Source organism: Ictalurus furcatus, chromosome 27 (assembly GCF_023375685.1).
Source record: "Ictalurus furcatus strain D&B chromosome 27, Billie_1.0, whole genome shotgun sequence".
NCBI classification, from domain to species: Eukaryota; Metazoa; Chordata; class Actinopteri; order Siluriformes; family Ictaluridae; genus Ictalurus; species Ictalurus furcatus.
Genome location: NC_071281.1, coordinates 11,900,368 through 11,927,800, shown reverse-complemented (window position 1 = coordinate 11,927,800; position 27,433 = coordinate 11,900,368). Strand labels below are relative to the sequence as shown.

Sequence of the window (27,433 nt, the reverse complement as noted above, 5' to 3'; positions counted from 1 at the left end):
ATTTTGGTTAGTGCATTAATAAATCTAACACAGTGACTTTTATTAACATTACTTATGCTTTATTAATGGGTTGTTAATGGTTTGTTAAGATAAATTAATTATTAACTAAGCTTAAGCATTACTATAAAGAATGTTAATGTATTTTCGTACATATATAGGTATAATTAGTGCGTGTGTATTTTATGTGCAGAGGTTTAACTGAATAAAAATGGTCAGTACTATAGATAGTGTAGATTGGTACCTTTGCAGAGCTACCTTATGGGAGATTTACGTGTACAGGTACAAGTAATGATCCATTTTCACTGGAAAGTTGTTAAACTGTATGCCTTATAAATCTTTTTTTCTTGTACAGTATGTTTAAAGATTTTACTCCTCATCACCTCCAGTGGAACCCTGCCATCTGCTAGATCATCCTCATTAACATTATTTTGCTTACAGCATCAAATCTGTGTTTCTATTGAACCTGTTTGCACCAGCACTTTTCCCTTTTCACCCCACTGAGCGTGAATGGAGGGTATTTGTGCCAGCGTGTGGGTCATGAGGTTCCTGAATAGCATCAGGAGCTGCTGGATGTTTCTCTTCTACTTTGTGGTGGCTGTACAGCACCTTTCGAGAACAATGTGAGGATGAAATAAGTCCAGAGATTTGGGTTACATTCTGGCATTTTGGGACAAATGCATAGAGAAGAGCAGGTATGCCTGTATATGTGTTCTTTCAGAGAGAGAGAGAGAGAGAGAGAGAGAGAGAGAGAGAGAGAGGGGATAAGTCCTGATTTTGGCAGTAACTACTTGTGCTAAAAGAGCGCACCTAGATACTCTTTAATTAATCTGTAATTCTACTACATTTTTGAGATGTCTTTCATATTAGCAGCTTTGGATAAATTGACTTACTTTCTCTCTCTGATAGCACTCTGTGTCAGTGTGTCGTATAGCTGGGTGAAATGAACACATGGTAATTTAGTCTAATCTGTGCTTGGAATGTGTTTTGAATTTATGAATGATTGCATATGAGAAATTTGGCATGTGTCTTTCACATAGCTACAGGCTCTGGACCTTTCTGAGTAAGGTACAAAATTGAAAAATCTCAGGATGTTTCTAGTGCAAGTGACGTTTTTTTTCTTTGGTGTGTTTTCCTGTTGTAATAGACTGATATGTCCAGTAGATAGATATGTGGCTTTTATGTTGATAACGAAGCAGCTTAAGATATGACATCATTAAGTAGAATCCACATCACACCGTAGAGAAATTGTGGGTTAAGTAAGCATTAAACTTAACTAGTGTTGAGACTGCATCACGTAAACAAGGTTACATACCAAAAAGCTGCTTTGCTTGAGTCAGTGTAATGTGTGAGAGACTGTTTGATGTTTTCATGTGTCATATGTGGTATGCTCATATACAGTTTTACAAGTGAAAGGTTTTGACTGTTTTATCTATCTGTTAGGTACAATTATTGAAAGACTGACACATACCATAAGAACACAATGGCACAGCACAGTCTTCTGAGCTTGTGCCATGTTCTCGTGTTGGCATTGTGCGTTTCGGCAGCTGAGGATTTTGACTGGACCAAGAATGAGAAAGGATCCTTTCATTATGGCACTTTCCCTACTGGTAACATTTTGCATTCCAAGAAAGACATACCACCAATTTGACTGTAATGGTTTAATAATCTATTAAGTGACCACAGATGTGAAATAATTTATTTAATTAATACTTTTTATTTTTAATTAATATATACCGTGAATTCAGCTATTATGAGAAACATTTAGATTTTGTTTGTCTCTGAGATGTTTTGTCTCCTTGTGAAATCACATAGTAGATTTCTAAAATCCCATGTAGCTGGTAGCACAGTGGTGTAGTCAGTAACATTGGCACCTCACAGCTCCAGGGTTCGATACTGAGCTCGGGTTACAGTTCTGGGCCTCCCTGTGTCCGTATGAGTTTCCCTCACCTTCCAAAACCATGCCAGTATGTGGATTGGCTACACATAATTGCCCCTAGGTGTATTGTAAAGTTAAATGACTGCAGAGTACGCTATCGATCTAATTTTCATTTTATATTGGCTCCCTCTAGTGGGCAAATAGATTCCTTTATACTCTTAAAAAATAATTTGGGTGCATGTGTCTAATATCACAGCATTCTCTTGGGGTGCTGGCAGCTCAGCATATCAGACTGAGGGAGCCTGGAATAAAGATGGCAAAGGGATGAGCATCTGGGATGTGTTTTCACATAAAATAGGCAAAACCCACCTGAACGACACTGGAGATTCTTCCTGTGAGAGCTACTACAAACTCAAGGTGACGTACAACGTACATGTACAGTCTGTATACTGTCTTTATGTATAATATGTATAATGTAATATTGTTTGTATAATGTAATATAATGTCTAATATTTAATGTAATATATTAAGGCTTAACGTATTAACATCATGGAATCAATCCTTTTAGATATAAGCCTGTGTATACAGAAGAACTGGTCCACTATCTTAAATGACTTTTTAACTTTTTCTTCATATTCAGGATGACATCTTGTTAATGAAAGACATGAAGCTGAATCACTACCGATTTTCTATTTCCTGGCCAAGGATCCTACCTACTGGAATTAAGTGTAAGACAGATTTTTTTTTTAATTAAATAAAAGTAACCTATCGCAATTACTTCACCACTAAATCAAGAAATCCTGAGACAGTTTGTTCTGTTTAATAGCTGATCAAATCAATGAAAAGGGAATACAGCACTATGACAATCTCATCAATATGCTTCTGGAGAGTCAGATCACGCCCATTGTAACCCTTTATCACTGGGATTTGCCTCAGGTGAGTATTACAGGGGGTTTAGGTATCCCTATTTTAAAAATGAAGCATTCTTACTCAGGATAATAACTGTAGTACTTAGTTAGATTCTACAGGAAGATTCAGAGATCATTTATTTGTGCATAACCCGTGGTGGGAATGTGCATAGCCGTATTGTCTGGGAACAGAGATAATGACATTTCCACACAGAGCTCTGATCAAATTTGCTTCCTGTATGATTCAGAGGGTCAGGAATTCACATGCATATTTTCAGGTTCTTCAGGAGAAATATGGTGGTTGGCAGAACAGCAGCATGGTCAATTTCTTTAATGACTACGCCAACCTGTGCTTCGAGAGATTTGGTAATCGGGTAAAACACTGGATCACTTTTAACAATCCATGGGTAAGCAAAACGAATCTCATCTTTCTGAAGCTGAATATATACAGTGCCCTCCACTAATATTGGCACCCTGGGTAAATATGAGCAAAGAAGGTGAAAAAAATTGTATTTATAGTTTAACCTTTAGATCTTTTGTTCAAATAATTCACAAATTATTAGAGTATAAATACTCTGCTCTCATGGATATCAAACAATTGCAAACACAACACACAACACATAATATCCCATTGATATTTTACATTTTTTAGTACACCTGGGTGACTAGGAACAGGAAATTTTTCCACCATGACTTCCTGTTTCACAGGGGTATAAATATGAGGTAACACATAGGCCAAATTCCCTTAGTCATTCATAACAATGGGTAAGACCAAGGAATTTAGCTACGATGTGCAGCAAAAGGTTGTTGAGCTTCACAAAGTGGCTATAACAAAACAGCACAAGCATTGAAAATGCCCATTTCCACCATCAGGGCAATAATTAAGAAGTTCCAGTCAACTGGAAATGTTATGAATCGACCTGGAAGAGGACGTGCGTCTATGTGTCTATGTGTCTATATTGTCTCAACACATTGTAAAGAGGGTGGCTCGAGTGGCCAAAAAATCTCCAAGGATCACAGCTGGAGAATTGGAGAAGCTAGTTGCATCTTGGGATCAGAAAGTCTCCAAAACTACAATCCGAAGTCACCTACATCACCACAAGTTGTTTGGAAGGATTTCAAGAAAAAAGTCTCTACTCTCATCCAAAAACAAACTCAAGGGTCTTCAGTTTGCCAGACACTACTGGGACTTCAAATGGGATCGGGTTCTATGGTCAGATGAAACCAAAACAGAGCTTTTTGGTAATAAACACCAGAGGTGGTTTTGGCACACACAGAGAGGTAGCCACATGGAAAAGTACCTCACACCCACGATTAACTATGGTGATGGCTCGTTAATGTTTTGGGGCTGTTTTTCTGCCAGAGGACCTGGACATTTTGTTAGGATACATGGCATCATGGACTCTATCAAATATCAACAGACATTAAATGAAAACCTGACTGCGTCTGCCAGAAAGCTTAAAATAGGCATGGTTGGATTTTCCAGTAGGACAATGATCCAAAACATACATCAAAATCAACACAAAAACGGTTTACTGACCACAAAATCAAGGTCCTGCCATGTCCATCCCAGTCCCCTGACTTGAAACCCATAGAAAACCTGTGGGGTGAACTGAAGAGGAGAGTCAATCAGCGTGGACCTTGAAATTTGAAGGATCTGGACAGATTCTGTATGGAGGAATGGTCTCAGATCCCTTGCCATGTATTCTCCAACCTCATCAGGCATTATAGGAGACTATAATTGTATAGGGTGTATAAATTTATAGTGTGCCAATAATTGTTGCACAACTATATTTAACAAAGATTTTTTTTTATTTGATTTGATTGTGAATTTTCATTAACAAAAGATCAAAAGGTTAAACAATAAAGACAATTTTTCACAGCCTTATTTGCTCATATTTACCAAGGGTGCCAATATTAGTGGAAGGCACTGTACATATTTACATATACATATACCTATTTACCTATTTGAACCATGTCAAAACATTTTCATTTATTATTTTTCATAATGTAGTTTATGTAGTTTATGTAGTTTGCCATGAAGCACTTTTTGTGTATATAGAAATCACAAGGCCATAAATGGAAATTTATAGAAACACCATTTTCTTTTGGCCTGCCCAAATATGAGGAGTTCATATGAGAAAATCATTTTAAAATGCACTTACTGTACATGATACAATATCATTTTCATTCCAGTCAGTTGCAGTGGAGGGTTATGAGACTGGTGAACATGCTCCTGGACTGAAACTGAAAGGCACTGGCGCCTACAAGGCTGCCCACAACATCATTAAGGTAAACACGAACCTGTAAGTTCTCATTTCTCAAAGCAGGAATACAATCAAGCTACATATACTGGAAGACTATTATCATATAGCTATAGTAATGTTTAAAATTATACACTAAAGCTGAGCTTGAGTCTTTTCCTATTTAAACCTGCAGGCTCATGCTAAAGTTTGGCACACTTATGACATCCAGTGGCGAAGCAAACAGAAAGGTAAAAAAAAAAATAATAAAATCCCTCCATTAGCAGAAACTGAACAATGTCTCACTGATGTGGCTACTAAATAACGAGTAAACATGCAGAAGTCGGACGTTTTCTGGAGAAAAGTTTAATGAAAAATTACTTTAAAGGTAAATCTCTACATAACATTAAGTAAAATCTGAGGGGGAAACTTTTTAATTTTTTTTTTTTCTCTAAATTAAACTGTTCATTTTTAATTTACTCAAATACTTTACCTATACTTCAGTACTGTAATCCAGCTGACTGCATTTAGAAAGCTCTGCTTGACCTCAGGGCTAGTGGGCATCTCTCTGTCTACTGACTGGGGGGAGCCAGTGGACATCACCAATCAGAGGGACATTGAAGCAGCTGACAGATACATGCAGTTTTACCTGGGCTGGTTTGCTGCACCACTCTTCAGTGGAGACTATCCTCAAGTGATGAAGGAATATGTAGGCAAGTTATTATATCCAAACACATCTTTCTAACAACTAAGAGCAGGAAGAAGTATAGAGACCATAGACAATTCTAAATATGTGCAATTAATATTGTTTTGTTTCACTTCGTTTCTTAACTTGTCAACTCGTCTGGATTACTGTAACCCTATTTTATCTCGTTTACCAAAGAACTCTATGACTAGTTTACAGAGAATACAAAATATTGCGGCATGAATCTTGACTTGGAATGAATCAGAATGATGGATTCGATAAATATTACATTTGTTCTTAAACATTAGCTACCAGTGTCTCTTCATGGTCCTGTGCCACTGTAACTCAATGAATTGGTTGTTAGATAAGTTCCAGAGCTCTCAGATTAATAAATAGATATATGTTGGTCATACCCACTCCTCTGGCTAAATAGTGGTGAGGTAGCTATTATTTTGGCCACAGATTTTGAAGTTGCCCCCTGATGAGCTGAGAGCTCTTAGTGATTTGGGGGAATTTGTTCTAGTGAGCTTTTAAGTAAGGAACAAAACATGCTGTTAGGAAAAAAATATTAACTTGATTATCTACTGACAACAGTAAATCTCAAAGTTTCTAATTGTTTTATACCACAGCGATTTGCCAATGACTACATTTTTAATATTTTACGAATGACATGTCGTGCTTTTTCTCAGTTTATAGTTAGTTTTAATGTTGTGGAACATCCACAAAACAAGTGCATATGCTATAGCTACTATAAACCGAGGCTCATCCCCTCAACAGTTTCTATTTATTCTCTCTTGAATAACACACAAAAAAGTCAAATGTAATCTTACTGAGGAACCAGAAAAAACTCCTCTGTCCTGAAGACCCTATGGTGGGGGAAAACATACTGACTGATACAAAGTACTGACACCTGAGACTCCTTACAGAAATGTTAAATAAACACCTTGTCACAAAAAGCTTCACCATATCAACTGCTAGATGTTTTTCTTACAGAATAACATGTTATAACAATTTCATTCCTATATCATGTTATAACATGTTAATTATAACATATTCGAATGAGCAGTTTGTAAATGTTGTTGTAAAATGAAGATCTAAATAAAGATTATTTTATTCTTCAGGCAGGAAGAGTGCACAGCAAGGCCTGGGGAGTTCCCGTCTGCCCACTTTCAGCCCACATGAGAAAAGTTACGTCAAGGGCACCTGCGACTTCTTGGGAATCGGCCACTTCACCACACGCTACATCACACAGAAGAACTTTCCCTCAAACCGTGGAGGTACTTACTTTACTGATCGGGACCTAGCAGAGCTCGTAGACCCGCTCTGGCCTGATCCTGGTTCTGAATGGCTCTACTCTGTGCCGTGGGGCTTCCGTCGGCTGCTTCACTTTGTGAAGGTATTGCTCATTTTACTCACGTGTTAACACTAAAGACGTTAGTTGTGCAGAAACAAATTCAAGACGTGAAATATGCGTAGTGACATAAACCTAGCCTGATTTCCTTTCTTCAGACGCAGTATGGAAACCCTATGATATATGTGACAGAAAACGGCGTCTCAGAGAAGATAGTGTGCACTGACCTGTGTGATGAATGGAGGATACAGTACTTCAGGGATTACATCAATGAAATGCTTAAAGGTCAGTGTGAAACTAGAAGATATCAATTTTACACTTGTCTTATTCCAGCTTCACTAATTGAGCTAACAATTCTTATGTTCTTATCTCCTCAGCGGTTAACGATGGGGTAGATGTGAAAGGATATACAGCGTGGTCTCTGCTTGACATGTTTGAATGGGATGAGGGCTACTCTGAGCGATTTGGCCTGTACTATGTGGACTTTGACAGCAAAAATAAACAGCGTTACCCAAAAGCCTCTGTTCAGTTCTACAAACGCATCATCAACTCCAATGGCTTTCCCAATCAGAGAGAGGTATTTTTTTTGTTTTTTGCTTCTTATTTTTTTATTTTTTTTGCAACAGTTACTGACGCAGTGCTAAAACTAAGATAGGAAATGAAGATGTAGCCACAAAGGGAACATCTGGTTACATTTATGAGCAGAACAGCTCCAGCTGGCTGCTACTATATTACTTAGACCAGGGATTAAAGTGGAAAGAAATACTCATGACTTCCTCATTTTTTGCTCATTTTTAAACGCCTGTTTTCAACATTTGTCCAATATCACACTAGAAGATGAGATGTGAAAACAGAACTCCTAAGTAAGTGCTTTTATTCAGATTTATCTGTGAAAAGATATAGTATGGTGTTGACAAGATGCATGTTATGTTGAACTTTAAATGGCCTTGGATATAAAGATTTGCAGTGAATTGTCCATAAATTATGTGAAAACTGCTTTACTATGGAACCCTCCCCACCAACATAAATATTTGTGCAAATGACCTCTATAAAATACATATGGTGATGAAGAACATTAATCTATGTTGGATGCCTTAATCTGTCCTTTACATAACAGTTCAACGGGTTTATTTGTGTCTGATGTGTTTTAATGCTATTTTGTTTTTCACAGATTGAGAGCTGGAAAAGGAAAGCGACAGAAACCTGCACCTCTAGTAACCAGCTTCTAGCAGCAGGTCAGTACATTTGAGAAAATGTCTTTCTTAAGAATATGTCAGAAACTCACAATATCCTTTCAAATCTAGCTGGGGCAAACAAAAGAAACCCTTTTTACAATTTTAGTCATCCTGGTAGGAAAATTTAGTTTGTTAAATAAGAACAAACTGCTTAATTAATGGCCAGCAGGTCACAACTATGGATTTCTGGCTTAGTGCACAAATCTAATTAACTTAAAAAAAAATAAACCCAACCCAAATCTAACAGGAATTTTCTTTTGTTTGCTCCTCCAGCTAGAAGAAAATCCAAGGAAAATAAGGGGCATGCAGAAATGCCAAAGGTTTGGCCTGCACATGATGAGGTTTAGGTACTAGAGAATGCTTTTGGTATTTCAGGGATTTGCTTGCATCTTGTCCTGGTTGTACTGATGCAAGTCTATTTTCTATCCTTGCATTTTCCCATCAATTTTAAAAATGTAATGTGTTTTAGATCCACTGAGCAGTCACATGGAGCTGGTGACGGAGATCGTGGTTCCTACCGTGGGTACTGTCTGTATTCTTCTCACTGCCGTCTTCCTCATGTTCCTCCTGAAGAGTCGCCTCTGAGGCCTTGAGTTCTGTACATGCCAGCCCTTCCTGTCCTTCTTAAGCACATTCCTCTCTTCTTCATCTGTAGCCTCTGGAGTTATCGAATACCTTCTGTACAGCAAATAAAAGACACAGTTACGTCATTATTGTCAGTATTACTAACAGCAACATTATGAAAGAAATCTGCTTGTACGTGAAATACATCGCTGGAAAATGTCCCATTGCAAAACAATATATTAAACTCTCAGTGGACAACTTAATGATTTGCTGTTTGATCTGAGGTAAGGGTGAATTTTGGAATCTCCATGTGGCTATAGACATTCTGGATTAATATTTGGTACTTCACTTAAAAACATACCTTTTTTTTGTTTTGTAATTCTCTGAGAGATCATAATGAAAGTCGGTATATGCGAATGCACGATGGAAATGCGATGTGCAACATCCATATCTTAAATAAAGGTCATAACCCTATATTTAGTTTCATTTTCTCTTATGTTGTATGTCTCTAAACAAACTCTAAATCAGTCAGTGAAACCAAACTCAACTAAACAATATGACAATTACACATAATATAAAATAAAAATAGAAGAATTAGCAACAAATAAATGACATTACACATTCAACACACACACACACACACACACACACACACACACACACGCTGTATGTTTGGCACAATCTAAACTTTACAAAAATAAAAACAGTAATTTATGTAATCCATTCATCTCCAGTAACCACTTTATTTTGGTCTGGGTTGTGGTGGTTCCAGAGCCTGTCCCTGGCAAACTGGACAGAAATACATCCAAAACGGTAAACTCATTGACATCTCAGGACATCTACCAGCATGTGTAAGCCGTAGCAGCACAATGGTGCAGTCAGTAGTGTTTGGCTTTCTCTATACAGTGTGGTTTTCCTCTGGGTTCTCCGGTTTCCTCCGACCTCCCAAAACATTCTAGTGTTTGGACTGGCTGATAGTGTGAATACGTGTTATAGTGTGAATAACAGTTTCTTCCATGAGGCAGTCATTTTACTCAACACCCTGTTGTCTCCCAACGCTCACCTGGGCTAGTCAAACACCTAACTCAGTATGACTCTGTACCACTGCACTCTGCACTTAACAAAGCTGCATCAGACACTTTATGGAAAACTAAACTTATTGCCCCAAGACCCAGTAAGGATAAACGGTACAGAAAATGGATGGATGGATGGATAAACATATTGCTGCTACAGATATACATTATATATTGCTGCTACACTTCCAAATACTTTACAGCAGTGTTCCTTATCTGGGGGTCCGTGGACCACTTGTACTTGTATGTGTGTGTGTGAATATATATATATATATATATATATATATATATATATATATATATATATATATATATATAAATTTTTTGTTGTTAAATGTATCAAAATATATTCAAATAAGATATGTTTTCATTTAGCCAATTTGGTTATTCGAGTGCATTCACAAATATCACGTTAGCTGAGCTAATGATCATTCGTTGATGGATTTGTTTTACATTTATTTACAAATGAAATGATAATTTGCAAAAACCTGAGTGGTAGACAAGTTCAAGTGTAGCATTGACATAAAATAAACAAAGGATAATTCAGAGAGTCAAATTAAATGTCACACCAACAATAAAATGTAAAAAATTAAATCTCGAAATGTTTTGATTAAATTTTGAATGTCCAATGCTAATATTATTCATGTTAAATATTAATCAAATAAATTAACATATAGAAATGACTGTTAAATATAAAGCCTATAATTGTTGTGGAGTGGAGTAGTCTTGCGTACTGTTATGTGTTGCACTTTGGTCCTGGAGGAAGGACATTTATGCAGAGTGAAGCTAAACAGAGTCTGCCAGTAGTAGTGTTAACCGGATTAACTGAGACCGGTAACAAGAAATTAGATCTTTATTTCCCCCCAATAAAGCAACACCTGTTGGAATATAACTAATGACTATGTAAGAAATGTTTCAATAGGTGGCGCTATTAGCACTGATACACACAGTGTGGAATAACAGAAGCAGTTCTCACGGTCAATCTGATTGGCTGAGAGAAAAACCCGGCAGAAACAACGAGAAGCTGGATTTATACATCCTCCGGCTGAGGTCCGTGGAATTTGTTTTCGGTCGGTTGAAACTGTTTATAAGGCTGAAAATAGCACAGCGTGATTACATTGTGAGCTTGTGTTGCTTTTTATGCTTACCTCACCTGAGCGAATCGTGCTTAGCACAGGATTTAATAGCTAGCAAGCTACAAAGCAGCAGCAGAAGGTTTATTTAGTTTCCTACTCGTTTACCGAAAACCCCCCGCCTTTTGCACGTGCACTCCCAAGAAGACAGCTGATTGGACAAATAACCTGTTGGCGGGACGATTCTGGCCAAGCCTAGCACGGGTGACCGAATACAGGTGGGAAAATAAAGAAGAACGGTAGGACTCGGATAACAGGAAGTTTTAATCAGAGGTATTATTAAGTTTATTAAGATGCAGGTGATACACTCTACACTTTTAGCTAGAGATAACGGTTACCATATATACTCTAGACATTGCTCATAAATTTATATTACGTTAACGACACAAGATGTAAATAATGAATTGTAATGATTTAATGTTATAAACATGAAGGATGATTTATTTGGATCACGTGACTTACTGTTCATGGATTTCCGAGATGAATAAAATAAATTCTGGGGTTTATTTTATTTTATTTTTTTTAAGTGATGCTCCTGGTTGATGATGTAGTGTGCTTTTCTGTCCAGAGTCCATGCATGATGTATGATCCATCAGAAAACGGTCTGTTTGGTGTGTCTGACTATGACCAGATAGAGGACGAGTCCTTTCCCCCTCTCCCACCACCGCTGTCCCCTGGAGAGGGCAACTTCGATGAGGAGCCTGCGGCCAGCGGAGAGGGTAAGATCTTTGCACACACTCAGCTCACCTTTGTTTAGATGACTGTGTACTGAATTCACCAGCTGTGCCGTGTGTGTAGGTGAAGAGGGAGAACTGTCCAAGCTACCTGATGTTCCTGTAGCTAAAAGGCGAACAGTTAAGAGACCCCAGCCTAAACTAAACTCTCAGAGGTAATTATTATTGTGTACATGACCTCCATAAACACGGGGGATATCAGGCTTCATGTTCATCACTTTTCTCCTCTTCCTTCTGTCGTAGGTTGCTATCTGAACGAGGACTTCCTGCCTTACGTACATTATTCACTGATGTCAAGTTTAAAGGCAAAGGCCATGAGGTGACTTAGCCTTTACTGCAGCTTTACTGCATATATGACTAATCAGTTATCAGCGCATTTATTTATTTACTTACTTGCTTTGAACAACAAATATATACCCTCTCCTTCTGTCGGCATTAGGCTGAGGATCTTAAGGTTCTGATGCGGAAAATGGAGAACTGGGCTCACAGACTTTATCCAAAACTACAGTTTGAGGACTTCATTGACAAACTGGAGGCTCTAGGAGGCAAGAAAGACGTACAGGTATGTCTGTCAGTCCACTTCCACAAGAACATGTAACTTTAATCAAAATTGCATTTATAGGGTGTTTTAGTATAGAGGTGTAATGATCCATCGATATCAATCATCAAATATCCAACGAGCCCATGTATCGATGCAATGTGTAATTATTGATGCTGGTACAATTTTTAAGATGGGCCTTTATTTAGGATACTCTGACTCCAGCCACGTCCTGAACGTGACGTCCGTACTCTTTCAAGTTTTAAAAGCATCAGCCGATGCCACAACATAGCACCGTGTGCGATCAAGAAAAAAAACGTTTTCTCTTTAAATCATGGGTGTGGGAAAGTATGTTGTCACTGAAGCACTAAACATTTATGTGAAATTCAACACAAAACTCCTACCATGGTGCAGGAAAAGATTACATATATAATTTTATATTTCAGAAGTCAAAGTTTAAGTTCATCACGGGTCCTTCTTTGCACGGAATTATGTAGCATTTCATAATAAAAAGCTCAATAAATTGTTGAAAATGCATTTTGGTTGCGTCCGTGAATTAATAGAAATGTTACTGATTGTGTGAAATAGACTTATCGTTTAATATCGATCAAGATCACATCGTGGCAGTCATCGAGGCATCTGTAATTATCGACTCGCTGGCTAAAAGAATCAATATTAGATCATATCATCATGAAACTTGCTATTCACACCACTATTATAGGATGTTAATACAATATAGATATTTCCCTTAATGTAAATTCCCTTCAAAAAACAATATTAGTGATTTAATCTCTTTGAACACTTAAAGAGCCTAACTCATAATAACGGACATAAGAGTCGTTGTTAAATGACTCTTCTGTTAAAGTTTAAGTGTTTGTATGTACAAAAGTCACATTACATCAAAGCTTTGGACATATAAGACCTAGCAATTAAATATAAATCAGCTCAAACACACCTTTATTACTCAGTTCTTGCATAATTCAATATGTTAACGTACCTGATTTTTTTTTTTTTTTAATTAAAAGGAGGAACAATGAAATTTACTCAGTAACATAATCAGTGCCAAGGAAACATGTCACTGTATCTCCAGAGCCTAGACAAGTAAATGGAAGATGAACAAATCTATTAGTCACCTAAAATGGACATGCTTTCTAATGTGAAAGCCTTCCATTACGTGTCATTTTCAAACAATGTTGAGATGTTATTGTAAACTGTTACGTGTCTTTGTTCTCCTTTAGACGTGTCTCAAGCGAATCCGACTGGACATGCCTCTGACCCACGAGGATTTCACTGGAAATGATGGCGGTGAAAAAAACATTAAGCTTTAGCACAAAGTGATTTCTCCTAATGCATGTGGTTTCATGCAGTGGAATGTAATTATTTTATTTATTTTGTGTTTAGATGAAGCAGAGGTCCGCTTCCAGGAAGATGCAGACCCGTTTGAAGATCGAAGCTTCTCTGAAGATCCGTTTATCCACTCCACTCCTGCTCCGCTCTCTCTTACGGAGGAACAGCAGCAGCGCATCGAGCGCAATAAACAGCTGGCCCTGGAGAGAAGGCTGGCTCGACAAAAACAGCTAGGTGACTGGTTATAGCATACACGTGTGTTACCTTATACATTGTGAGATGCTACATTACAATATTGTACAGTTGCATTATATTTGACGTGTAATAGGCTGTATTACTACATAGGTATGACAGGAATTTGCTGTGTAGTGTTAATGTCTTTTTGTTCATTGGCAGTACATTATTTATCTTTTATTTTGAAATACTTTGAAGTAACAAACTAATTTATCACTTCTCAGAGTCGTCACAGTCAGCGTTCCCAGATGAACCTGCTGCAAGTCCCACAGCACATCACCTCAGCCAAGACGAGCAAAAAGAACTGGATCAAACCACAGGAAACACTGACACACCTTTAAATCAGGATCCTGTGGAGTCTCAGAGCTCCACTCAGTATAACAAATGTGACAGTCCAGTTCCAGAGATAACAAATGGCAGAGATAATGAAAGCGACTGATCAGTTTTACTTTTCCTGGTGGATGCAGAATGACTGCCAACAAATTGTTCAGAGTAAAAAAAAACAACAAAAAAAACACCTTTCAATTGTAGCTGTTGGACCATGATGGGTACTTCCTCTGTTAATCCAGCCAAATGCTAATAGACTGCTTGTATTGTTCTTGACATCCTCTGTGAGGATTTATAATGAGAAAAGACTGGCTTGATTTATGCTTTCCTTACTTCCTGTAATTAAATATAACCATAATTAAAATGCAGAGATACAGAGAACCAGCTGCTGTAGCTGACCTTTTTATTAGTAGCTGGTGTTATTGGGTTCTGTTTATTGCATGACTTTCTTTGTTAGGTATCTGTAATAATGGCTGATGAATACAGAATCAGTAAAGAAATGCACCTACACACAACAAGGTCTAAACTGATGGTCTCACCTAGCGCTTAGCAGCTTTAACTGTTGTCTTATAATATATTAAAGCATATATTATATTTAATCCAACTATCACTAACAAAAGGTTTGATTAAGATGAGAGCATAGTTTGTTGAGCTGTTTAGGAATTTGTTTTCAATATTCTCATGCATTTCCTTTACATGGTTTGTCTTGGGTGTTTTTTTTTTTTTAGTATAATTTTCCATTCATGTTTTATTGCAATATTCCAAATAAAGTGTTTAATGATTGTGTATTAATGTCACCATGACCTGATCAAAGCTGGGTAAAAATTTTATTAGCAGGGCCGATATCAATATAATGGATGCTGTTGATTTTATGTAATTTTTTAAAAACTAAATCGTCTTTGTAGGCATTAAAGACAAGCATCGTCAAACTTAAACTATTTTTTGTTTATTTTACTACTGTTTTGCAGACAGTTTGTTAGTTAAATTATATATAGTGATACGCATCGTGTATGGCAGAAATGTCCCCGTGTATCGCGATATTATATTTGTCAAATCATCCAGCCCTAGGCAGAATTATATTGGCATGTTGTTGTTCAAAAGTCCTAGAATGACCTTTTTTTGGTCACAAGTTTAAATTTGGTCCAAAGGGGCACAAAAGGTCACTCCATACAGTTTATGAAAAATATTTTTTAATAAAACACTCCAGTTAGATTCAGTGCAAAATATCATTCGTAAAGGTACAATTTATGCATTCTTGGAGAAAATATATACTGAACAAAACACCAAATCTAATGTTAATTTGTTAATCAGTGCAACACTAAAATGGATTTTAACCAATTAAGGGCCATTCTTTAGCTTACGAGCAATATCTGAGTAAATCCCTGGCCAAAACAAAAGTAAATAAACTTTCGTTATATCTAAGTAATAAAATCTAAATGTCAGATTCCGGACTGAATTGAATTTTCTCAGCAAAACTATGCTGATATGGTGCATGCCGGTACTTCAGTGTTTTGTAAGTGACAGAAAGCCGTATCAAGCAGGGCAAACTCACTGATCTCCTGCAGGATTGAGTAAAGATTTGGCTTTTTGCTCTGTCTGAACTCCCTCTCCTCTTTGCTCAGTCTAGGTCTCCTCGTCTTCTCCACTTCTGCCTGAAGAGACGCCTCTTCCCTGCGCACCACCTCCTCAATCAGCTCAGATTGGACCCGACTGCTCGTCCTAGACTCGGCCATGGAGGACTGATGTGGCTTGTTCCTGATGAGTTCCAGATGCAAGTTGTCAGAATGGCAGCGGGAATTTTCCACAGAGATACGCACCTGAAGAGCATAGGGGGAAAAAAATTATTAGTACGTCAAAGGATTGTGGGATATCAGTAGGTAGTGACTAAAGCCTTCATGACATCAAGAATTACATGCATGTTTACATGTACTGTATATTAAAGTATTGAAATACCACTGCACTTAAATATGTGCTGTTTAACCCTCCTATTATGTTGGAAAAAAAGTTACATACACCATGTTATGGGTCAAAATGACTTCCACAGTTTAAATACACGCAACAACAGCAAAGAACAGCTTAAAACAGTAAACCTTTATTATGGCTTATCTGAGACAAGCTATAAGAAGAAATACTTGCATATAAGTTCATGACCCTACATGAGGAAAGTCAAAAAACTTCATAGAAAAAGAGAGATTAACCAGTATTTCTCAAATATCTCAAATGTGGAAATGCTTCAAATTGACCCATTCCATAATAGGAGGGTTAAATGGTTCTTTCTTCTTGTGACAGAGACATTTCCAATTTGCATTTCATGCATATTCATGTGTCTTGGCATTCTCGATCATTTTAAATAATTCCTAAAATAGTAAACATTAAAATGTATTATTCTACATTAATGATTTTACACTGTGTGTGTGTACTCACTGTGACATGGTCGAAAAGGTGAAAGGTGTTTGTCCCTGTGCTGGTGCAGGAGCTGATCCTGTCTGGATACCTCTGCAGTGTCCCCACCTGCCACACACACCCGCCGTCATCTCCCACACTCACTACCTGACTCTCCCGATTCTTCAGGTACACCGCACCCTTCAAACCATACCTGCAAGCACACACACATACATAGAGGGCAAATCTTCTAGGATTGTCTGTTACAGCATATCAAGTATTTGGGATGGTTTTTTGGGGGGTAAACTGGTTTAATTATAATACTATTTCAAATAGAAACTAAACAACACTCGCTGTCTCTCCAGAAATGTTAAGCTGCAGTTTACCGTGGGACAAAGACCAGTACACCGTTGGCCCTGATGGAGTAGATAATAGCATCAGCTACACAGCGCTCATCAGTGAGTGGGTCCTTATCTCGGAAGTAGAGACATTGGAAAAGCTCTGTGGACTGCTTCTGAGCATGCTGAGCTGCCTACAGGTTACAAAGAAATCTGCTGTCACTCAGAGTTATAATATATTTTCGGCTGGTCTCATATAATGCTGTCATCTAGTAGCTATTATGTCATACCTCATCACATTGGATTTTATATATTTAATACAACGCCAATTCCAAAAAAGTTGGGACACTATGTAAAAGGTAAATAAAAACAGAATGCAACGATTTGCAAATCTCATAAACCCATATGTTCTTCACAATAGAAAAAATATAAAATGTTTAAACTGAAGAAATGAACCATTTTAAGTAAGAAACAAGGTAATTTTGAATTTGATGGCCACAACGTGTCTCAAAAAATTTGGGATGGGGGCAACAAAAGGCTGGAAAAGTAAGTGTTACTTTTTTGAGACGTCAATTACCTTATTTTTTCCTGGTACATTTCCTTAGTTTAAACGTTTCATATGTTCTATTGTGAATAACATATGGGTTTATGAGATTTGCAAATCGTTGCATTCAGGGTTGTAGGTTAAAAAAAAAGTTAATAATAAGTGTAATTATATAAGGACTTATATAAGCACCAGAAACAGTACATTTGTATCCATCGTATCCAAGGACGATGCTGGATTACATTGAACATGATCTTAACTCTAAAACACCAGCCCTTGTGTAGGAATATAAACAATTTACTCGGTTTCTGTTGTTGATTTGATGAGCCAGTTCTTCCAGTTCCTTGTTGCTAGCTATGCTCTTATAAAAGCACTCCTCTTTTTCTGACTGGACAGCAGCCATGAGAAGACGGTGCACTATGATGTCAGCATAGCGCCTGATTGGAGAGGTGAAATGGGTATACCGATCCAGCGCAAGACCTGCCAATAAGAAGCAGACAGAGCAAGTGAGAATCCGATGTTTCACTCAGCGTCTAGTTTATGTCAACAGATAGATTCATTTCCTGGACAGGGATTAAGTTACAATACCAAAGAGTCCATTGCCAAGAAGTGTTTTTCATTTCTAAAATGAAACTAAGAAGTTTTTTTGTTTGTTTTTTAAGATGAAGGATTTTATGGTTTTGTTTATTTTAAATGTTTTTTAAATTAGACTAACTGTATAACAACTTAATAAATATAATATAATTGACAAACATATGTTATTCAGTGACAAAATAAAGTTTATGCTGGACTATAAATTGTTGTTCATAATGGTTTTGTAGCAGCTTTTTAGTCAACAAAGATCGAGACCTTAAAGTTGCAGTTTGTAATATTTAACAATGATTAGAGACCTATAATGATCATATAGAAAATTCAAAAGATATTCTAGAAAAAAAAAATCACTTGCAATATTGACATTTAATGAAGCTCATACTTCCTTCATTTCAGGTTTTACATTTTTCTGGCCCGGAAATCAGCTCTGGTACACGGCTACTCGGCCCCACCCCTTTTCCATAAAAGGCAACTTACAAAGTGTATATAGTACAGACCGCTCTGTCAATAAGTCAGTGAAACCTGACCTTTACCTCATCAGTTCATAAAGAATAGAGGCCTAACTAAAAGTGAATGTATGAGGTGTACCATAGTGGTAGTACTGATCCTCTGGGCAGGCTCCAGTGGAGAAGTACAGGGCATTAGACATGGCCTGGGTGGCCATTATCCTCAGCAACCGGTTTACCAGGGGATCCTGTGGATCCACTGCATGGTCCAGAGAATCAGCCAGAGCCTTGTTCGACCTAAATACAAAAACGCAGCGGTTTGTAGGTACATTAATAACACACTCCAGTTACTTTACGCAGCTCTAATTTTCCAACTAATCATAAATCGTCTACCTTGTATCGATGGCAAAGCCACGACTCTTGGCGCTGTCAATCAGCTGGTTGAAAAACTCCTGCCTGGGTGGCGGATGGTGCCTCAGTAGCGCCTGGTGTGGGAAACATTCCTGGATCTTACGTGCAACCCAGTGATTGGCATAGATCATGCACTCTGCCACTGTCTCATGCACCTCCAGAGGTTGCTTGGGCACCAGAGCAGTGATGTTCTTGTCCTCATCCAGCTGTGCTCTGACTTCAACGCCCTCCAGCTCCAAAGCGCCACCCTTATCCCTCTGTGAACGTAGGTGCCTGGCCACTCGGGTCAGCTGCTCCAGGGCCTGCAACAGCTCAGCCAGTTTCTGGTCTCGTACAGAGCTCTCGAGCCGGGCCAGCTCAGGCACCTCCACATCTTCCCCATTTAACAGGCACTGGGCCAGCTCATAGTGCAGCTGGTAAGAGGATCGGATGATTGTGCGGCCGTACCACACACTACACACTGCCAGAGACTCTGCATCCAGCTCCCATATAACACTCATGGCATATCTATAGGATTATTAGGATAGGATTAAAGCATTAGAGGATAGTTTTACTTTAGTAATCCCTATATATTTACTTCAGTAATTCCCAAATTTGTTGGTTTTGTTCACAATAGTAATTCTGCCAGTTTTGAGATTTAAACGTACAGATCTCAGCTACCACTGCCTCTTAATTTTAAACAGAATTGTATTATAGACTAATATAATTTTTATTATAAGTGAGTTTCAAATCAAGTCATTTTTTTCTTCTCAAATCAAGGAAACCTACTGCAAACAGGCTACAGTTAGTAAATAAAAATGAGGTTAAGGAAACGTTAGAGTATTCCTTTGAAATTCACCCCAAAATTCCAAGCAACAGCCAAGGAAATGTTAATATCTCAGAGCCTACATTCATGAATCCTAGAAGGACCATAGAAATGTCTTACAGATGAAGATGTAGTGTCGGACTCACCTGTCCACTCCCCCCAGCAGTGAGCAGAGGTCAGCACTCAACACCGCCGGCAGCATGTCATACCTTCGATCAGCCAGATAATATGTTGTGGCTCTGAATGGACACAACATGGCATTTAAAATGATCTACCATCTAATCAAAGATTTACTTACTCAAGGTTCTTTTTTTTTTTGTTGTTAAGGGAAACCCTTAAAGATAACTGTTCAATAAAATGGATATTATGCTTAGCTACAGTCACTCAGACAAAGGTATGGGACAGCTATGGGATATGTAAGATGAGACGTAAGAATGATCACAAATTCACAATCTCCTCACCTGGAACGAGCCTCCAGATCAGTGAGAGAACCCTCTTTAACAAAGTGTGTGACATCTGCGATGTGGACCCCCAGTTCCAGACGTTTTCCCCCTGGCAGGGTGCGCACTGACAATGTGTCATCCACGTCCTCACAGCCCAGTGGGTCAATACTGAACACCAGGTGTGTGTCACGCAAGTCCTTCCGTGAGCTTATCTCAGCCTGGGTCATCTGCCACGGCTGCTCCTTAGAGTTCACGGGCATCTCTCGCAACTGGAAAAATACAGGTACATGTAAGAAATATAACAAAATGTGAAATATAACAAAATGTAAAACACACGGCAAAACGAGCATGCCCAAGCATAGGACAGTAATTTGTGTCTATTTCAATAAACAGTGCATATATTGCTAATAACGAAGATAAACATAATACATATCCAATATTTTAAAAATACAATGGACAATTTTATTATTGTCAAATCTAAAAATTGTTTCACTATTATTATTATTAACAACAACAACAAGCATTATAATCATTAGTTGATATCAGGTCAAAGGCTGGACTGCATGGGCTAATTAAAAACATTTCAACTACATTTTGCTCAGTCTTTTTACAATCCCTGTGCTACTCACCTGGGCTTCAGAGAATGGAGGCACATGGATTGAGTTCTCCACCAATATGGTCTGAATTTCAGTCTCCACCTCACCGGCCTTGCCCAGGACTCTCACACTGTGACCATTGGGGTAGAGAGAAGTGCTCTCCCATGAGTCCACTCTCACAATCACCCTATGATCCTTCAGCAAAACATTAAAATACCTTAGTATCACATTGGCTTCTGTTCACAATCACATCTCATTTTTCTTAAGTTCCTCACACAAGCTTTTTAATAACCCTATATTGACAAGTCAAGATGTCACATAAAATAACAACGCTCTACCTTGCATACCTATCTTGAAGTAACTTAACAATATGGAGGCGATATTGTTTTGGATTAGTAGACAACTCATTATAAGAGTGAGGAGGCAAAATTCAAGATGGACGTCTGTGTGTACTGCTGTACTGTATATTACAGTAGAGTACTGTATATTACAGTACTGTATATTACAAAAAGGAGCACAATGCTTGTTGTCAGACCAACAGTTATTAGTTCATTAACATTCTAATAAACAGCGAGTTGGCATCACAAAAAAAATTACATTAATTCACATCAGTCTATTTAGACTGCTTAGATGCACTGCCATGTATTGGTTTTCAGTACCATATAAGTGTCAAATTGGAATTAATAAGGTCTAAATCATGTAAGCATTTTTCTGTACTAACTGTCATGAGGAACATATCTGTGTCACATTGATACTACACAGTAACTGGACAGGTCCAAATGTTACAAACCACATGATGATATGTAGTTATGTTTGTTAAATGTGAGGACATGTATTATAATTATTTAATATAAGTTGTTACAAACATGTCTAAATAAATAAATAAATAAATAAATAAATACAGAAAGTGACCATGTAGAGCCTCACCTGCAGTGCTTCAGCCTGCTGGGTGCTGATCCGGATCTTTGGGATGCGGCAGTCCCAGGGAATTGCCAGAATCTTCTGAGAGTTTCGGGACAGATTCTGCAGCTCCTCTCGAGGAGGAAAAGTTACCACATAGTCCCTCCAGTTTCTCTGTATGATACCCACCACCTTGCCTAGAGAGGAAGAAGAAAAAGTAAGAGGTGATCAACGTGATAATGCTTTCAGCATTAAATGCAGCTCATCATCAATCAGTGTAAATCTACCATCTGATGGTTGCGTAAGGTTCTTTAAGACAAAACCCAGTTAGGCTATAACTGAAACCACACCTTATACCTGATTTCCAGCACACTCATGAAGTCCCATAATGTACTGCTGTAGTTGTTGGCTAAAGAATAAACACTAGCAGGGGCAGAATAGTGTTCCCTTTGTTATTGAGGTGTGTGTGGTGTCATCATGCCCAGATCTAAAGAGTTCTGTAAGGTCTTCAGAAAAAAGGTTGTGGATGCTTATGAATCTGGTAAGGGATTTAAAAAGATCTCCAAATTATTTGAAATACATCACTCCACTGTAAGGAAAATCATCAGCAAATGGCGCAGATTTCAAATGACTCCCAATTGGTCCAGGACTGGCCGTTCCAGCAAATTCAGCCCAAGAGCAGACCGTCTGATAAAAAAAGAAGTCTCCAAGAACCCCAACATTTCATCACAGGACCTGCTAGCAAGTCTTGCAACTATGGGTGTCAAAGTGCATGCTTCTACAATCAGAAAGAGATTGCACAAATTTGACCTGCATGTGAGGCGTGCCAGGAAAAAGCCTTTGCAGGATTACAGTTTGCCAATGAGCATATAGGCAAAGACTAGGCCTTTTGGAATAATGTGCTCTGGACAGATGAATCAAAGATAGAGTTGTTTGGCCACAGTAACAGCAGACATGTTTGGCCTAGACCAAAGACAGCTTTTCAGGAGAAGCACCTCATACCAACTGTGAAGTACATTTGTGGAAATGTTATGCTTGAGGTTGCTTCAATGCCTCAGGGACTGGACAGCTTGCATTCATTGAGTCAACTGTGAATTCTGCATCATATCAAAGAGTGCTTGAAGATAATGTGAGGCCATCTGTCTGAGGTTGAAGTTGAATTGAAAGTGAACCGGATAATGATCCAAAGTACACTAGCACATCCACCAAGAAATGGAGGGTTATGGAATGGTCTAGTTAAAGGATTTGAATTGCATTGAAATGCTATGTGGGGGGAAATTTGAAATGGTCAGTACATGCAAGAAAACCCTCAAACATCTGCATGGAAGAGAGGTCAAAAATTCCAGCAAGTCTTCTGGACAATTATGTAAAACGCCTACAAAAATCTGCTAAAGGAGGCAATACTAGCTTCTGAGGCCAAGGGTGTACTTACTTTTTCCACAGAAAAATATCACATCTATTGATATATCTGTTGAATAAATGATTGAAAAATCTAATTTTCCTTGTGATTTTGTTCATTAATAGTCACTGTTTCAAAGATGATCAAGTGTTTGCTTGTCTAAATATGTCAAAAAAGCCAACAATTTCCATGGAGTGTACTTATTTTCTCACATGACTGTACATATACACTTTTTTGGGCCAATTTATTTTTTATTAGCCAAGAACAGTTACAACCGATAGTTTCCTGATTTCTTTCTAGAAACTTTGTACAGCCTGTAGTGTGTGGTTTTGGACATTATTTCCATGGTAACCATGTGAGCCTTTGGTAACAGTAAATGTGATAACAGTGTAGTAGTGTGTAGATGTGTAGGTTTCCGTTACTACCTGTTGGCATAGGCTGACTCTGAGGGTCCTCTCCTTTCTCCTCTCCTCGTTCCCCTGTTAAGGCCGTGCTCCGGCCCTTCCACTCACTAGGTGGCAACAATTCTACAGCAACCACATCACCCTGTATCGCCCGATTACGATTCTTCATTCCATTGATCAGAACATCACTGTTAAGCTCTGGGGACACATGTCAAAAAAACATAAAAACTATAAGCCTGTCTAATTCAACTAAAAGTGGTCCAGTGGATATCAAGTTTTTGGGTTTGCCTACCTGCATTCTTGCTTGCAGAGCCCTCAAAACGCACAAAGGCTTCATGTTGTGCACGGTGCCTGTTCACATTCAGTGTGCCCTTGAAACAAGAAAGTGAGGGATGCACCAACATCAATGTTAAGTTTAGACCAAAGACCAAACAAAAACAGTCCTTTTCCTTCATTAACTCTGTGTGAGCAGTGCATATTGGAACAAGAGGCTCTCACCTGAATGTATCTGCCCGATTTGATCCCTGCCTCTAGAACCTCTGCAGGTAAATGCTCAGAGTACTCTTTCTCTGCTCCATCGCTCTCTCTCTCTTGTAGGGCCTGAGCAATGGAGGCATACAGCTCTTGAGGTGCATACAGGTCTGGCCAGAAACTCTCCAGATATTCCTATAAAATCAGCACACGGACATGACAGATCTATGACGAGGTTATGCATGACACTGGTACTTCAAAGGTACGAGTTCAATTTCACTTTTGGTTACCAATTAAAACGATTGTACAAATAAGTTACTTTTCAGACAAATAACTCCAACATGTTTGCTGAGATCAAGTTTAACCAAAGAGATTTTTTTGTCCAAAATATTCCACTGGTTTGCAGTGATATATATTTGCTCATGTGATTAGAGGAACCCTTCCTAGAGGAAGATTTTATGATGAATTAATCCTACAATGAACCTGATTTGGGGAACAAAAGGTATTTACAAAAATAGATTAGTTAGTAATGTGACACAATGAAATACATAACAAGGCTCAGACATACAAGAAACAAAAATATACACATCGTACCCGAGTTGAGATGACGTAAACGCCACTGTTCTGACTGCCATATTCTTTAATGGCCTCCTGGTCTTCTGTGATCATAACTACTGACATCAGACCAGCCAAATGGTTGTAGTACCACACTGCTGCACAGTACACACACCTAGAACAAGCACAAATACATAAGCTCAATTAACTACTCAACAGCCAAACTTACCACACACCAAAATGTCTTACCTTGTTTGCCATTTCTCTTGTGTTTCTCCTTTGTTGCGGGCACAGTAGGAAAACTGCTGAAACTCATTAGCAAACAGGACACAGTCATACCGAGGGTCCTTCAGGAGACCACGCAGCCTGTTATAGTGCCTATACAACAACGGATGACAGCAGCAAAACATCAACACCATCATGAGATACATGTCAAATTTGAGAGATTTTCATTTACTATACACGGTTAACACCCCATGCGATTGAGAGGTCTACTTATGAGTAACAATACTATTTATGTAATGCTCTTAAACAATGCATACAGTGTTTAGTGGTGTACCTGCGCCCACGTGTGGTTTGTAAAGCCTGGCATGCTGTCTGCGTTAACACGACTCCACGAAACTCCCTGAACTCCAGAACCTCCAGGAAGTCCCTCACCACTCCAGCATCCGGCACCACATAATGAGTCACGTCTCCGGACAGCAGCTTGCCACCTGCATAAGCATAATACGGTGTTTAGCATTAGTATAAGTAATATAAAATAATCTACACTGTGTGTAGGGGTGTCACAGTAGGACTGATGATCCACAGCTCGGGGTCTCCATTTCCAAAGTTTTCCAGGTTGCAGTTCCTGTGAAGTTTTGCATGTTCCCATGTTCTCCTCTTGTCCACTTGGGTTTCGTCCCACATCCAAAAAAAAAACAAACATGCAAGTAGGTGGCCAATGCTAAATTGTTATAGGGGTCAATGTGTGTGCATGGTGCCCAGAGCTGGACTGGCTGGTGTCAGGGTGTAGTACCGCCTTGGCTCTGGATCCACCGTAACACTAACCAGGGTAAAGCAGTCACTGAAGATGTGTTTATTCTATATCTAAGTAGAAAGTGACCCTTCAGCCATCTCAACAGTCCATTTTTTTTCACACACTAAACCAAACAACAGAGAGCGAACATGTATCATAAGTTGGCTGGCGCCTCCGGAGATGGGGGTTCGATTCCCGCCTCTGCCCTGTGTGAGCGAAGTTTGCATGTTCTCCAGAGGTTTCTTCCGAGTACTCCGGTTTCCTCCCCCAGTCCAAAGACGTGTTGTGTTCTAAGCTAATTGCCATTTCCAAACTGTCCGTAGTGTGTGAATGGGTGTGTGAATGTGTGTGATGGCTCGGCTCCCCGTCCAGGGTGTCCCCTTCCTTGTGCCCCAAGTTCCCTGGGATAGGCTCCAGGCTCCCCACAACCCTGTGTAGGATAAGTGGTATGGAAAATAGATGGATTCCTGTAAGGAAAAGAAACAGTGTGTGGAGATATCTCACGCCCACAACTAATAGTGAACGAGGCAAAATATGACACATGGCCGAAGCACATAAGACACTGCAGTTGCAATACCATAAACCTGATTAAGTATATACTGCTGGAAACAACAACAGCTATTGCTACTGTTGAAGTATTGAATTAACCCACATTATCAGTTGACCTGAAGCTTTAATTAATTAGATTTATTTATTTAGTAGATAACGGGACAGTTTTTCATTATTAATCCTGTAATTAAACAAGACTCAGAGCGCGTCTCGAATTGTTTCTTGCGCATATTATTAATGATACCTATATTTGCAAACTCTCAGTGTAGATTATAACAAGTGCCCGCTTTTATATAGACAAGAAGACTTCATATGTGTCGGTGTCCATTATTATTGGATGGAAAAGTGGGATCAGCCATCACTCCAGCTAGTTTTGCTCTCACCGTGTTGACATTCCGCCTGACACAGCGCACTTCCGCACGGGACCTGCTCTCTCAGATAGTGCTCTCGGACCACACGAACCTTTCTTCCCCGTGAACTCTTTAAATGTAAGACTTTTTCTGTTTTTATCATTTCCGAAGTCAATTCATTCCCGCGTTAAAGCTAAACAATAACAAATAACAACGCCAACTTCCGCTTATTCTTCTTCAGTAGGGGAAGAAAGCAGACCGCGAAATCCCTCTAGCGCCTCCTACAGGCCTGGATGAAGAGCTAACTATTAACACAAAGAAGGAGAAGAAGAAGAAGCCATCTATTTTCTGAAACGCTTATGCTACACAGGGTTGCGGGGGGGCCTGGAGCCTATCCCAGGGGACTGAACGGAGTGCCAACTCATCGCAGGGCATAATCACACACATATTCACACACTATGAACAATTGCCAATCAGCCTACAAAGGGTTTCCTCCCCCAGTCTGAACACATGCATGGTAGGCTGATTGGCTTGTCCAAAGTGTCCGTAGTGTGTGAATGTGTATGTGATTGTGCCCTGGGATGGAATAGCACCCTGTCCAGGGTGTACCCTGTCTTGTGCCCGATGCTCCATGGGATAGGCTCCAGGTTCCCCGCGACCCAATAGGATAAGCGGTATAGAGCTAAGAGTCCCTGACCTCAACCACAGTGATTGCCTCCTAGGTACCCACAACCTCACTAATGCTGTTGTGGCTGAATAAGCGAATCCCCACAACCATGCTCTAAACTCTAGTGAAAAGCCTTCCCAGAAGAGTGAAGGTCATTATAACAGCAAACTGGGAACTACATCTAGAAAGAGATGTTCAAAAACCATATGTGGATTGTCAGGTGAACATAAACTTTTGGTCATATGGAGTATAAGTAAAATAATATAGTGCTGGTTCTACTAGTTATCTGCTTTATTGTTACTGTAGTTTGAAATGA

General features: G+C 38.9%; 3 protein-coding genes across 5 annotated transcripts; 2 read left to right on the top strand and 1 right to left on the bottom strand.

The window, feature by feature from the left end:
• The first annotated feature begins 298 nt into the window (after positions 1-298).
• On the top strand, positions 299-10,012 carry lctla (lactase-like a). The gene is made up of 14 exons (XM_053617144.1): positions 299-692; positions 1,441-1,607; positions 2,133-2,293; positions 2,517-2,604; positions 2,703-2,812; positions 3,063-3,191; positions 4,981-5,076; positions 5,224-5,278; positions 5,579-5,744; positions 6,838-7,108; positions 7,222-7,348; positions 7,441-7,640; positions 8,235-8,298; positions 8,768-10,012. The coding sequence occupies exons 2-14, from the start codon at positions 1,481-1,483 to the stop codon at positions 8,881-8,883; spliced, it is 1,710 nt and encodes a 569-aa protein (XP_053473119.1). The 5' UTR covers positions 299-692; positions 1,441-1,480; the 3' UTR covers positions 8,884-10,012.
• A 649-nt stretch (positions 10,013-10,661) lies between these two features.
• On the top strand, positions 10,662-14,373 carry tipin (timeless interacting protein). Of its 3 annotated transcripts, none has more exons than XM_053617142.1 (8): positions 10,662-11,286; positions 11,637-11,787; positions 11,867-11,957; positions 12,046-12,121; positions 12,242-12,364; positions 13,579-13,645; positions 13,742-13,921; positions 14,146-14,373. In XM_053617142.1, the coding sequence occupies exons 2-8, from the start codon at positions 11,646-11,648 to the stop codon at positions 14,358-14,360; spliced, it is 894 nt and encodes a 297-aa protein (XP_053473117.1). In that variant the 5' UTR covers positions 10,662-11,286; positions 11,637-11,645; the 3' UTR covers positions 14,361-14,373. The 3 variants fall into 3 exon arrangements, with proteins under 3 accessions (XP_053473117.1, XP_053473116.1, XP_053473115.1); XM_053617141.1 differs by having other exon boundaries at positions 10,662-11,341; XM_053617140.1 differs by lacking the exon at positions 10,662-11,286 and having other exon boundaries at positions 11,402-11,787.
• Positions 14,374-15,347: 974 nt separating this feature from the next.
• dis3l (DIS3 like exosome 3'-5' exoribonuclease) lies at positions 15,348-27,202 on the bottom strand. Its single transcript, XM_053617139.1, has 17 exons — positions 26,484-27,202; positions 25,093-25,246; positions 24,783-24,911; positions 24,573-24,708; positions 24,006-24,173; positions 23,800-23,878; positions 23,529-23,705; positions 21,732-21,901; positions 20,838-20,999; positions 20,227-20,477; positions 19,912-20,004; positions 18,943-19,467; positions 18,692-18,846; positions 17,814-17,992; positions 17,017-17,162; positions 16,673-16,844; positions 15,348-16,065 (listed from the first exon to the last, which is right to left on the bottom strand). Exons 1-17 carry the CDS (start codon positions 26,611-26,613, stop codon positions 15,724-15,726), a joined length of 3,168 nt encoding a protein of 1,055 aa, XP_053473114.1. The 5' UTR covers positions 26,614-27,202; the 3' UTR covers positions 15,348-15,723.
• Between the last annotated feature and the right edge of the window lie 231 nt (positions 27,203-27,433).

What these genes read in the sequence shown, in the direction of transcription:
- lctla (XM_053617144.1), top strand. Translation starts at nt 1,481, where the DNA reads ATGGCACAGCACAGTCTTCTGAGCTTGTGCCATGTTCTCGTGTTGGCA. An exon ending in TCACTTTTAACAATCCATGG is followed by an intron (nt 3,192 to 4,980) that starts GTAAGCAAAACG and finishes TTTTCATTCCAG; the next exon opens with TCAGTTGCAGTGGAGGGTTA. An exon ending in TAACCAGCTTCTAGCAGCAG is followed by an intron (nt 8,299 to 8,767) that starts GTCAGTACATTT and finishes AATGTGTTTTAG; the next exon opens with ATCCACTGAGCAGTCACATG.
- tipin (XM_053617140.1), top strand. Translation starts at nt 11,598, where the DNA reads ATGCTCCTGGTTGATGATGTAGTGTGCTTTTCTGTCCAGAGTCCATGC. An exon ending in CCTAAACTAAACTCTCAGAG is followed by an intron (nt 11,958 to 12,045) that starts GTAATTATTATT and finishes CTTCTGTCGTAG; the next exon opens with GTTGCTATCTGAACGAGGAC. An exon ending in TTTCACTGGAAATGATGGCG is followed by an intron (nt 13,646 to 13,741) that starts GTGAAAAAAACA and finishes TTTTGTGTTTAG; the next exon opens with ATGAAGCAGAGGTCCGCTTC.
- dis3l (XM_053617139.1), bottom strand. Translation starts at nt 26,613, where the DNA reads ATGATAAAAACAGAAAAAGTCTTACATTTAAAGAGTTCACGGGGAAGA. An exon ending in AGCAGGCTGAAGCACTGCAG is followed by an intron (nt 21,000 to 21,731) that starts GTGAGGCTCTAC and finishes GTTTTGCTGAAG; the next exon opens with GATCATAGGGTGATTGTGAG. An exon ending in GGATCAGTACTACCACTATG is followed by an intron (nt 17,993 to 18,691) that starts GTACACCTCATA and finishes TCTTATTGGCAG; the next exon opens with GTCTTGCGCTGGATCGGTAT.